The sequence below is a fragment of the Oncorhynchus masou genome, chromosome 8, assembly GCF_036934945.1.
Source record: "Oncorhynchus masou masou isolate Uvic2021 chromosome 8, UVic_Omas_1.1, whole genome shotgun sequence".
Classification (NCBI taxonomy): Eukaryota; Metazoa; Chordata; class Actinopteri; order Salmoniformes; family Salmonidae; genus Oncorhynchus; species Oncorhynchus masou.
Window position 1 is genome coordinate 17550502 of NC_088219.1, and position 13676 is coordinate 17564177.

Below are 13676 nucleotides of genomic sequence, written 5' to 3' on the forward strand. Positions count from 1 at the left end.
ATACATTGACACTGCTTAATGGGTTTAAGCACACTACGATAGCTAGCTGGATAAATATGCGTTCCACCTTTATTTATAATTGTTGCCTTAGCTTTTCACTTAGGTGATCATGAATGTTTGGAATAAAGATGTGTTGTAACTAACTATCCAGCCTGTAGTTACAGCTAGCTAGCTATCCAGCCTGTAGTTACAACTAGCTAACGTTAGCTATCTAACTTTCAGACTTTCTGAACAGTGGTGGTCATACTAGGTAGCTAGCTAGACAGCTAGCAAGCTAGTGAAAGTTTTAGAAGTTTCCAATAAACATGTGTAGTCATGTCCTCCATGCATGGCTACGCTGGGGTTAGCTAGCTTTAAGTTTAACAACGAGTTAACAGTTGACTGTACAGCAGCAAGTTAACTGTTATCTATTTGATATTTTGGTTAGCTTGTATGAACGCCAGGAAAGTGAGGCATGGATAATTATTAATAATAATTTACCTTGTTACCACGATATCGGCGTGACAGACTGAGGTTTAGAATATTCAATTGAATTGAGGGCGTCGACTGGGCGCTGTCCTTTTTTTCTAGTTTCAGATGTCATTCTTGCTGCTCTTTATCATCTATGTTAACGTATTGACTGACATTAGCTAATGATTTAATGACCTTTAACCATGTGAAATTTGACCGACTCAATTGCTCGACAATTTGTGCATCACCTGTCAGAAGGCCTTCTCGTGTAAATCATTTGTTTGTAATATAGGGTCGGTATAGGTGCACTCAGAAGGTGCATGTGTTTATTGGAGGAGCTGGTGTGATGAGGATTGCCATACGAGACAACATCCAAACCGCTAACTGAGTTAGTTACATGCCCCAATGGAGCATGCACGTATTTGCTTTCAAAATCAGTATATCATTATGGAAGCAGCAGACCATCACATGAGCCCTTTTTAGTGTAATGCCAATTGTTCTTTTGATACATGTTTGTCAGATCTGTCCACATGTGGCAACTACATAGCATGTACGGTAGGCTACACAGTATACATCAAAACCTCTGTGTAGGCTAAAGGCTAGCCAGACCTAGTAGACTAAACTCCACGATGAAGGAAGTTTATGATGAACTTCACCAACAGAGTGGAGCAGAGACCAGGCTTTGTGGAATTGAGCTCCGGCGACATCGATTCAGCCATGGTCAATACTTAAATGTAAAATGGTAGGCGTTTCATGATTTACATGTGTCCTCTGTAGTTGCTGGACTTTCTTTGCTGAAATCATACTTTTTCAATAAACGTGAATCAAATACAACCACCAACCTTTTGCTCGTTTCTGTCTCTCAAAGATGACAACTCAGTGCAAATGCACATGTGTCAATTGAATCTCAAAGTATGAATTTCAGCAAACAAAGTCATGCAAGTAAAGATGACAAACATAGGCATAGTGTAGGCATTTCCTGATTGAAAGTTTTGACCTTGGGTGAATCAATGTAGTCGGAGCTAGATCCCACAAAGCCTGGTCTCTGTTGGTGCAGTCATCATAAACGTCCTTCTCCATGGAGTGGCGTTTAGTCTGCTAAGCCAGACTTAGTTTTTCTCAATGTTGGCCATGTTTTATGTGTTTTTGTGTTCTTTGTCCTGAGTGTGACTGGAGAAAATAGTCTACACATTGTTCGCAGTCAAACAAAGGGCCCTTTGCCACTGACCTGCAAAAATAACAAGTAACGTTCCATGTCCAAGATGGCCACTGATTGGCTTTGTGTTTTGGCCTCTCTGGATGGAGAATCATGGTTGAACCTTGTTTATCCTGTCTAGGCCTTAGTAGTTTAGTTCTTCAAGGTTGCCCTCTCCTGGCTTAGCCTGACCTACAATCATGTCCTCAGGTGGAAACTTTCAAGATCAGGAGGCATTTCATTAAAACTAAATGCATGCTCTTCAACCGATCGCTGCCTGCACCTGCCCGCCCGTCCAACATCATTACTCTGGACGGTTCTGACTTAGAATATGTGGACAACTACAAATACCTAGGTGTCTGGTTAGACTGTAAACTCTCCTTCCAGACTCACATCAAACATCTCCAATCCAAAGTTAAATCTAGAATTTGCTTCCTATTTTGCAACAAAGCCTCCTTCACTCATGCTGCCAAACATACCCTTGTAAAACTGACCATCCTACCGATCCTCGACTTCGGCGACGTCATTTACAAAATAGCCTCCAAAACCTTACTCAATAAATTGGATGCAGTTTATCACAGTGCAATCCGTTTTGTCACCAAAGCCTCATATACTACTCACCACTGCAACCTGTACGCTCTCGTTGGCTGGCCCTCGCTTCATACTCGTCGCCAAACCCACTGGCTCCAGGTCATCTACAAGACCCTGCTAGGTAAAGTCCCCCCATATCTCACCTTGCTGGTCACCATAGCAGCACCCACCTGTAGCACGCACTCCAGCAGGTATATTTCTCTGGTCACCCCCAAAACCAATTCTTACTTTGGCCGCCTCTCCTTCCAGTTCTCTGCTACCAATGACTGGAACGAACTGCAAACATCTCTGAAACTGGCAACACTTATCCCCCTCACTATCTTTCAGCACCAGCTGTCAGAGCAGCTCAAAGATTACTGCACGTGTAAAAATCAAATAAAATTTTATTTGTCACATACACATGGTTAGCAGATGTTAATGCGAGTGTAGTGAAATGCTTGTGCTTCTAGTTCCGACAATGCAGGAATAACCAACAAGTAATCTAACTAACAATTCCAAAACTACTGTCTTATACACACAAGTGTAGGGGGATAAAGAATATGTACATAAAGATATATGAATGAGTGATGGTACAGAGCGGCATAGGCAAGATACAGTAGATGGTATCGAGTACAGTATATACATATGAGATGAGTATGTAAACAAAGTGGCATAGTTAAAGTGGCTAGTGATACATGTATTACATAAAGATGCAGTAGATGATATAGAGTACAGTATATACGTATACATATGAGTGATGAATGATGTAGGTTATGTAAACATTATATTAAGTAGCATTGTTTAAAGTGGCTAGTGATATATTTTACATCATTTCCCATCAATTCCCATTATTAAAGTGGCTGGAGTTGAGTAAGTGTGTTGACAGCAGCCACTCAATGTTAGTGGTTGCTGTTTAACAGTCTGATGGCCTTGAGATAGAAGCTGTTTTTCAGTCTCTCGGTCCCAGCTTTGATGCATCTGTACTGACCTCGCCTTCTGGATGATAGCGGGGTGAACAGGCAGTGGCTCGGGTGGTTGTTGTCCTTGATGATCTTTATGGCCTTCCTGTAACATCGGGTGGTGTAGGTGTCCTGGAGGGCAGGTAGTTTGCCCCCGGTGATGCGTTGTGCAGACCTCACTACCCTCTGGAGAGCCTTACGGTTGTGGGCGGAGCAGTTGCCGTACCAGGCGGTGATACAGCCCGCCAGGATGCTCTCGATTGTGCATCTGTAGAAGTTTGAGTGCTTTTGGTGACAAGCCGAATTTCTTCAGCCTCCTGAGGTTGAAGAGGCGCTGCTGCGCCTTCTTCACGATGCTGTCTGTGTGAGTGGACCAATTCAGTTTGTCTGTGATGAGTATGCCGAGGAACTTAACTTACTACCCTTTCCACTACTGCTCCATCGATGTGGATAGGGGGGTGTTCCCTCTGCTGTTTCCTGAAGTCCACAATCATCTCCTTAGTTTTGTTGACGTTGAGTGTGAGGTTATTTTCCTGACACCACACTCCGAGGGCCCTCACCTCCTCCCTGTAGGCCGTCTCATCGTTGTTGGTAATCAAGCCTACCACTGTTGTGTCGTCCGCAAACTTGATGATTGAGTTGGAGGCGTGCGTGGCCACGCAGTCGTGGGTGAACAGGGAGTACAGGAGAGGGCTCAGAACGCGCCCTTGTGGGGCCCCAGTGTTGAGGATCAGCGGGGTGGAGATGTTGTCTCCTGCCCTCACCACCTGGGGGCGGCCCGTCAGGAAGTCCAGTACCCAGTTGCACAGGGCGGGGTTGGGATCCAGGGTCTCGAGCTTGATGATGAGCTTGGAGGGTACTATGGTGTTAAATGCCGAGCTGTAGTTGATGAACAGCATTCTCACATAGGTATTCCTCTTGTCCAGATGGGTTAGGGCAGTGCGTTGAGATTGCATCGTCTGTGGACCTATTTGAGCGGTAAGCAAATTGGAGTGGGCCTAGGGTGTCAGGTAGGGTGGAGGTGATATGGTCCTTGACTAGTCTCTCAAAGCACTTCATGATGACGGAAGTGAGTGCTACGGGGCGGTAGTCGTTTTGCTCAGTTACCTTAGCTTGGTGGCCCTCTTGAAGCATGTGGGAAAAGCAGACTGGGATAGAGATTGATTGAATATGTCCGTAAACACCAGCCAGCCAGCTGGTCTGCGCATGCTCTGAGGGCGCGGCTGGGGATGCCGTCTGGGCCTGCAACCTTGCGAGGGTTAACACGTTTAAATGTTTTACTCACCTCGGCTGCAGTGAAGGAGAGGCCGCATGTTTTGGTTGCAGGCCGTGTCAGTGGCACTGTATTGTCCTCAAAGCAGGCAAAAAGGTTATTTAGTCTGCCTGGGAGCAAGACATCCTGGTCCGTGACGGGGCTGGTTTTCTTTTTGTAATCCGTGATTGACTGTAGACCCTGCCACATACCTCTTATGTCTGAGCCGCTGAATTGAGATTCTACTTTGTCTCTATACTGACGCTTAGCTTGTTTGATTGCCTTGCGGAGGGAATAGCTGCACTGTTTGTATTCGGTCATGTTTCCAGTCACCTTGCCCTGATTAAAAGCAGTGGTTCGCGCTTTCAGTTTCACGCGAATGCTGCCATCAATCCACTGTTTCTGGTTTGGGAATGTTTTAATCGTTGCTATGGGAACGACATCTTCAACGCACGTTCTAATGAACTCGCACACCGAATCAGCGTATTCGTCAATGTTGTTGTCTGACGCAATACGAAACATATCCCAGTCCACGTGATGGAAGCAGTCTTGGAGTGTGGAATCAGATTGGTTGGACCAGCGTTGGACAGACCTCAGCGTGGGAGCTTCTTGTTTTAGTTTCTGTCTGTAGGCAGGGATCAACAAAATGGAGTCGTGGTCAGCTTTTCCGAAAGGAGGGCGGGGCAGGGCCTTATATGCGTCGCGGAAGTTAGAATAGCAATGATCCAAGGTTTTGCCAGCCCTGGTTGCGCAATCAATATGCTGATACAATTTAGGGAGTCTTGTTTTCAGATTAGCCTTGTTAAAATCCCCAGCTATAATGAATGCAGCCTCAGGATGTATGGATTCCAGTTTGCAAAGAGTCAAGTAAAGTTTGTTCAGAGCCATCGATATGTCTGCTTGGGGGGAATATATACGGCTGTGATTATAATCGAAGAGAATTCCCTCGGTAGATAATGCGGTCGACATTTGATTGTGAGGAATTCTAAATCAGGTGAACAGAAGGACTTGAGTGCCTGTGTTTTTGTGACCACACCACGTCTCGTTAGCCATTAGGCATACGCCCCCTCCCCTCTTCTTACCAGAAAGGTGTTTGTTTCTGTCGGCGCGATGCGTGGAGAAACCAGCTGGCTGCACCGACTCCGATGGCGTCTCTCCAGTGAGCCTTGTTTCCGTGAAGCAAAGAACGTTACAGTCTCTGATGTCCCTCTGGAATGCTACCCTTGCTCGGATTTCATCAACCTTGTTGTCAAGAGACTGGACATTGGCGAGAAGTATACTAGGGAGTGGTGTACGATGTGTCCGTCTCCGGAGTCTGACCAGAAGACCGCTTCGTTTCCCTCTTTTACAAAGTCGTTTTTTGGGTCGCCGGCTGGGATCCATTCCGTTGTCCTGGGTGAAAGGCAGAACACAGGATCCGCTTCGCGAAAGTCATATTCTTGGTCATACTGATGGTGAGTTGACGCTGCTCTTATATTCAGTAGTTCTTCTCGACTGTATGTAATGAAACCTAAGATGACCTGGGGTACTAATGTAACAAATAACACGTAAAAAAAACAAAAAACTGCATAGTTTCCTAGGAACGCGAAGCAGCCATCTCTGTCGGCGCACATCTATAGCCCATCTATAATCGCGCCCATATATAATTTAGCCCAAGCAACTACCTCTCCCCCTACTGTTTTTATTTATTTATTTTGCTCTTTTGCACCCCCATTATTTCTATCTCTACTTTGCACATTCTTCCACTGCAAATCTACCATTCCAGTGTTTATTATTATTATTTTTTTAACTTGCTATATTGTATTTACTTTGCCACCATGGCCTTGTTTGCCTTTACCTCCCTTATCTCACCTCATTTGCTCACATTGTATATAGACTTATTTTTCTACTGTATGTTTGACTGTATGTTTGTTTTACTCCATGTGTAACTCTGTGTTGTACCTGTCAAACTGCTTTGCTTTATCTTGGCAAGGTCCTAATTGTAAATGAGAACTTGTTCTCAACTTGCCTACCTGGTTAAATAAAAATAAATAAAATAAATATGTTGTTTAGCAAGAGACTAGAGTTAATTTCAATCTTCATAGAGTTTTTTTTATTTAGGCAAATTAGGCTAGGCACCGGTCGTGGACTGGTCTTTTCCAACCAATTGCATTTCAGCTTGACTATACTAAAGTCATGTCCCAGCCTCTGTTGCACTGCGTGTATGACAACTCCAACTACTTTAATATACATCTGAATGGTGACTAGTAGGAAGAGATTTCTGTCACTACTTTAAGTCATTAGGATATGCAATGTAGCTACATAATTGTACAATTGTAATGCCACTATGCGCACCTAAAATTAGCTTGGATGGTGTGGAAGCCACAGGTGTTGTCACCTTTTATTATAGGTAGCAGACTAACTGCTATATTATCTACTCGCTTTTCATTTTCTGTCACCTCTCTTCCTATGTCCTTCTGTCTGACTATGTAGACCCCTGGTGGGGTCCTGTGGACTGAACTATCCACACAGACTGTGCTGCAATTATCACCCCATCTGATCTCCACTGTAATCATGACCAAGCTGAACAGTGGGGTGCAGGGAGGACAGATGGCAGACAACGCCCCAAAATATGAGTCTGAAATATTAATAGAAAGGCCATATGCTCATGCTGCTAATAAATGGAAAAAGAGAGGAGGCAGAGCTGAGCTCTGTCCACCTGGCCTTGTGGAAATTTGGGAGAGAAATATTTGTTGCTTATTTAATTGTACAACATTTCATTGTCATGTGTTTAACCTTTATTTAATTAGGCAAGTCTGTTGAGAAGAAATTCTTATTTACAATGGCGGCCTACCCCGGCCAAACCCTAACCCGGACAACACTGGGCCAATTGTGTCCCGCCCTATGAGACTCCCAATCACGGCCAGTTGTGATCCAGCCTGGAATCGAACCGGGGTACAGCCTGGAATCGTAGAGATGCCTCTAGCACTGAGATGCAGTGCCTAAGACCACTGTGCCACTTGGTCAACCCTATCTCTCTTATTGAAGATATTTTATGAGGTTAATTAGGATAAAGGTGAAATAAAATGAAACAGTCTTAAATGTAGAATTTTGAACGACTATATTTGAGCAATATTGCTAATAACACAAACCACGTGTTGGGTAGCTCTGCTACCCAACACGAGCCCGACGGGCCCGACATTTATAATGGATTTGCTAAAGGAGGAAGTTATTTTTGGTTCCAGGCAGGGCCTTAAATTTGGCTATCGGGCCTGGGTAGGGCCTGAACGTCACGGGCTTAAAATTCATGCCCAGCAGGGTTATATCCTGAGGTGCCTTATTTGGGATGGGCGGTGTCCAGATTTTCATATGGTCATGTTGTTTCTGTACCATACCGGGGTATATGGTATTACCGGAAGTGCACACAAGGGGCGCTATTTCCACAAAAAATAATTGGACGTAGCGATCTTGATCCAGGAAGGGATTGAATGTCTCTGCTGTAACCAAGAAGCTTGATCTTGACATCGAGCCACTTAACTAGCAAGTTATCAAACCAAATGCATAGCTGGAGCCCAGACCTGGATATAATTTATTTGACACTTAGTAATACTTAACTTATAGTTCTAAGCAGTGGCGTTGGTGTTGGGGGGGGGGGCTCTACTGTATATCGCCCGAGCCTTATTGCTATTATAAACGGGTTACTGGCATGAATAGAACAGTAAACACCTATTTTTGTGTCATACCCATGGTATATTGTCTGATATACCACGTCTTATAGCCAATCCGCATCCAGGACCTAAACTACCCGGTTTATAATGCGAGTTTGAAAACAAATGCACTACAGGAAGGGATTAGCCTATTGCATTTTATGACTTTGAAACTAAACAGGGGAACGGGGTTTGGCTAGGAGTCAGTCAGTGTTGGCAAGGGGGGTAGCACTGTGACAACTGTTAAAGTAGTGTAGATTGTCCATCTCCCATTTCCAGTTTGCGGTCTCGCAGCCCTGAGCTTCGGCTTTCACTGGGACAGAAGGTGACAGTGGAGAAGTGGGATAGGACTGAACCGGTCTTAGATTTTCCCAACACTCCCCAAACTTTCTTTAGGCTATTCATGTGTACAGGCGAAGGGGTTGATGATTGTATTATCACCTAAATGACCTTTGAAGAGCCTTGACAATATCATTAATGTATTGTTCACCTGTTTTTCAGTGGTGTGGTTTTGGCGAGGGCATGGAGCACCCTGTACACAGAGGGGAGACGATGTCCCTCGGACTGCACGACAGGTACTGTGCAATGTATGTCCAAAATTTCTTCTACATCTATACACACAATCATTCAACGTTCCTCACTTTCCTCTGAAGTGGCTCAGTTTAGCCGTTCTGGGTTTTAGCCGTTCTGTGAACATGTAACGTTAGTAATTATCTCATCTCTTAATTAATATATGAAGTTAGTCTAACGACATTAAATATTTTTTATTCTCTCATTTTTATCGGGTCTGCTTGCTTTCTCTTACGGACAGAGATAGAAATTGTGGTTTTAAACAAAAATAATATTTCCTTTTTGATAGTCTGAGTTTCTACCTCTTGCATCATTTGCAATATTCTGTTTCTGTTTAAACTTTAACTTGCCTGTTAAGTAACATTCATGATTACATCTTAAAGTGAGTCAAAGACATGGACTCAGTATGGAGTGTTCATGCAGCTCAGTGTGTGTGGGCTAACTTAGCTGTTGACGATGCTGCAGCAGTGATTCAGGTTGGGTTACAGCATGTATCCATGACTCAGTCTGTCAGAGGGCTGTCATTGTCCCCCTGTTGCTGGGTAAATGGCTGCCTCTTTGGGCCTGTCTCCAGGCCCCTCTTTGGGACATGTTGTTTTTGTACCAAGTGACTAATGCCTTATTTCAAGCTGTGAGTGGATTTTTATCTGTAAGCCAGTTACTATTGTCAACGGTAATTAATTAGGAAGTTGTGTGATTGTGGAGAGTCAGGGGAGATTACTCACAACATCATGACTGTTGACTATTTTAAATTCTGCTGCTCTCATGACTGTATTTTTCTGTGTCCTCTATGGTGTAGTGTCAGCTAGGCTTCTCTAAGCCCCTGTCCTTTGTGCCTTCCTGTGTGTTGCAGCAGCTGTTCAGGGATTTTGTCTTCTCGGAGCACTTCATGAAGATTTTAGTGGAGTGCCTCAACTAGAAATGCTTTCATGACACAATGTTACAGATTTAGCTCTAACTAGAATCTGTGTCAGTGCATTTTGACCTATGGTTTATTAGAATGATGAGCTCTGACTACTCAAGTATACAGTTTTTTTGTTTTTAACAAATTGTATTTTTTTCCACCAAAACAAGTTGCTGTGATGTCGAACCTAATCCTGCCTTCAGTCATTTCCATGACCATAACCACAACAACAGATCTTAACGGGCAATACTTCAGTCGTGTGGTTTTATGGTTTCCCTTTTGTAAAGTTTGTATTTCCTTATTATGTTGTGTCCAGTCCTTTTGAAGCTAAGCAGTAGTTTGAGGCTGCCGGATCATAGGCTTGGGCAGGGCTCTACGCTGGCCTTTAAAAATAAAAATTACAAGGAGCACGTGTGCGCCTAAGTTCAAATGTAGGCACGCACACAAAGAAATTTAGGAGCACAATGAAAAATATTTGAGGTAATAAAGCTAGAATTGTTCATTTTTCTAGGCTCACTGGTGCGCTTAAATAAAAAATAAAAAACACATCCCACAGAAAAATATTTAGCCGCATATGCCAGTAAACTTGTCACACTGTAGATAGAGCCCTGGACTTAGAGTACTGTAGATAGAGCCCTGGACTTAGAGTACTGTAGATGGAGCCCTGGACTTAGAGTACTGTAGATGGAGCCCTGGACTTAGAGTACTGTAGATGGAGCCCTGGACTTAGAGTACTGTAGATAGAGCCCTGGACTTAAGGTACTGTAGATAGAGCCCCGGACTTAGGGTACTGTAGATAGAGCCCCGGACTTAGGGTACTGTAGATAGAGCCCCGGACTTAGAGTACTGTAGATAGAGCCCCGGACTTAGAGTACTGTAGATAGAGCCCTGGACTTAGAGTACTGTAGATAGAGCCCTGGACTTAGTACTGTAGATAGAGCCCTGGACTTGAGCGCTATACAGGGGTATTATTTTCAATACCGTTGAAACAATTTCTAGCTTATTCTTTATTTTTAAATACCTGCAGTCGACTTGTGCGCTAGGTTAATAGATAAAGCAGATCGCGTTCTTCAGTTCACCTGTTGCATTATTGTTTCATTATGAAGCTGTTCCCCAAAGCAGCTGATTAAGCCAGCCACATGGTAGGTTTGTTATCAGAGCAAACGGAATCTTTTGGGACATGACGATCCACTGTTGTGCAAGAGTTAAAATTTAAATTCACTACAACTGTTTGCCAGAGAAAATCTTAAACCTATAGTTATAACTATCTAAGATTCTCTACAGCTCAGGGCTCCAGCATTTGGTTAGCTAACTTGCTAGCTAAGTAGCTAACTTGCTCAAGATCAAGCTTCTTGGTTACAGCAGAGACAGTCAATCTCCTCCTGGATCAAGGTCCCTGCTGTCTAATTATTATTATTATTATTTGATATATTTAAACTTTATTTATAGATTTTCAGATATAACAAAAACAGTACAACACCAACCCCCCATTCTCCCACCCCCCCATCCTTAATTATTTGTTTTGTGCGTGTAGCAAACTTTCAGTAGCCTATTGAGATAGTTGTATAATAAGCTGGGTTGTCTGTACTTGCAATTAGTTTGTTTGCTTGCGCTTGTTAGCATTTAGCTACTGTTTGCTATGGGAAGTTTGGAAAGACTTGCACTGCCGGTAATACCGTATACCCCGGTATGGTATAGAAACAGCATGAAGCTATGAAAATCTGGACACCACTGAAGCCTACTGGACCAGCATGTCCCTCTGTTGTCACGCAACTTGCTACCTCCTAACGAGCATCAAGGAATAGTTGCTAGGCAGTGGCAGTCTTTGGCCAGAGAGCGTGCCGCTGGACTTGACAACGTGGTGCAGTGGAGCGAGAGTAGACTACAAGCTGATGGGGGGAGAGGTTGATGGCTTAATCAAACGCACAGATGGGCAGTTATTATTGACATAATGGGTTTGTCATCATTTCTCCCCTCCCAACCAACAGTACCTTCAGCTTTCTTGCATCACTATTTTTCGGTGCTGTTGTAATGAATAAACCATACAGCAGCTTGACTGGGTTTTAGTGAGTGTATTGTGGGAGTTGAGGTGTTTTATTTCTCTTTCATTCTGTGCTAAGCAAAGTGCCTTTTCAATTTAAGTAGGATCACTATAATGTACATTTCATGTCCAGATGGAGGTAGTAACAATGCACCAAAAAGGCAGGAACATTTCAGTGCATCACTTGTCAAGGTGATAGTCCTAATGCCACAGTTGTTGGCCAGCAAACACTAGACTGCTGCAAACCTTCTTTTGAAGTGGACAGTTGACTCTTCTTAATAGCAAGCTCATGGGAACGTATGCTGTTGGCAAGGTTTGTTTCCCCCATTTTCGCTTTCACCAGCTTCCATCTGTTGCATCGATGTAACCCAATTGGCAAATCCACATCTGTATGCGGCGCTACACTTCTGCTGCCCACATATGAACTCGAGTACCTAAATCCAATGTCTATTCAACCCTGTATACTGAGGTGAATCTGTATTTTCTAAACCCAACTCTTTCTTCTGTCCTCAACCACATACGGTGTGACGATTGGTTTTGTCAAAGGTCTTTTTTTGTACTGCCCTGAATTGATCCCTGTGACCTAGCCTAACTCTGTATTAGAGGTCGACCCATGATGATTTTTCGTCACCGATACCGATTGTTGGAGGACCCAAAAAAAACAATACCGATAAATCGGCCGATTTTTATTTATTTATATATATATTTGTAAATGACAATTACAACAATACATCAATAAAATCAATTTAGTCTCAAATATACACTGCTCAAAAAAATAAAGGGAACACTAAAATAACACATCCGAGATCTGAATGAATGAAATATTCTTAAGTACTTTTTTCTTTGCATAGTTGAATGTGCTGACAACAAAATCACACAAAAATTATCAATGGAAATGATGGAGGTCTGGATTTGGAGTCACACTCAAAATTAAAGTGGAAAACCACACTACAGGCTGATCCAACTTTGATGTAACGTCCTTGAAACAAGTCAACATGAGGCCTAGTAGTGTGTGTGGCCGCCACGTGCCTGTATGACCTCCCTACAATGCCTGGGCATGCTCCTGATGAGGTGGTGGATGGTCTCCTGAGGATCTCCCCCCAGACCTGGACTAAAGCATTAGCCAACTCCTGGACAGTCTGTGGTGCAACGTGGTGTTGGTGGATGGAGCGAGACATGATGTCCCAGATGTGCTCAATTGGATTCAGATCTGGGGAACGGGCGGGCCCCACTAGAGTGAAAACACCGCCAGCATTCAAAAGTGACCAAAACATCAGCCAGGAAGCATAGGAACTGATAAGTGGTCTGTGGTCACCACCTGCAGAACCACTCCTTTATTAGGGGTGTCTTGCTAATTGTCTATAATTTCCACCTGTTGTCTATTCCATTTTCACAACCGCATGTGAACTGTATTGTCAGTGTTGCTTCCTAAGTGGACAGTTTGATTTCACTGAAGTGTGATTGACTTGGAGTTACATTGTTGTTTAAGTGTTCCCTTTATTTTTTTGAGCAGTGTATAATGAAACATGTTCAATTTGGTTTAAATAATGCAAAAATAAAGTAAAAGAAGAGTGCAATATGTGCTATGTAAAAAAGCTAACTTTTAAGTTCTTTGCTCAGAACATGAGAACATATGAAAACTGGAGTGGTTTACCTTTTTTGGCCCGACAGTCTATGGTAATGAGAGTCTTCAAAATTATAATAGTGACAAAGTAAAAGTGAGAGCGAAATAAACAGGACAACTGAAATCTACCGTGTTTATTTGAAAACACACGGTAATGGGGGGGGGAGCAGGAAAAGGGCCTGAGCTGGACCCAAGGAAAGAAACAATAAGTATTCAAAAACACCCCTAAGCTAGACTAGCCTATTTTAACAACAGCTAACTAACTAACCAAAAATACAGTGGGTGGTCCGCCCAGTTCTAACTAGTGTATTTAACAAAGTCTACCTACGGGTAGTGTATGCCCATGGGTGACTTGTCTTGGTTTCCCCTTTTCCCACCAGCAAACAAACACCATAACCAAAACAATACTCACAGGTGATGACAAA

The 13676-nt window shown here is 43.3% G+C and overlaps 1 protein-coding gene across 5 annotated transcripts in view; it reads left to right on the forward strand.

The window, feature by feature from the left end:
* The window catches only part of LOC135544260 (kelch-like protein 13), a 73163-nt gene that overhangs the window by 323 nt on the left and 59164 nt on the right, over positions 1–13676 (forward strand). For 2 of the 5 annotated variants that reach the window (XM_064971734.1, XM_064971737.1), the window contains exon 2: positions 8614–8699. The exons of 1 other annotated variant lie outside the window; for it this stretch is intronic. In XM_064971734.1, the coding sequence (XP_064827806.1) occupies positions 8635–8699 (65 nt within the window). In that variant the 5' untranslated portion in view covers positions 8614–8634. The remainder of the gene's footprint in view (positions 1–8613; positions 8700–13676) is intronic. 2 more of the 5 variants (XM_064971735.1, XM_064971738.1) reach the window with 1 other exon arrangement.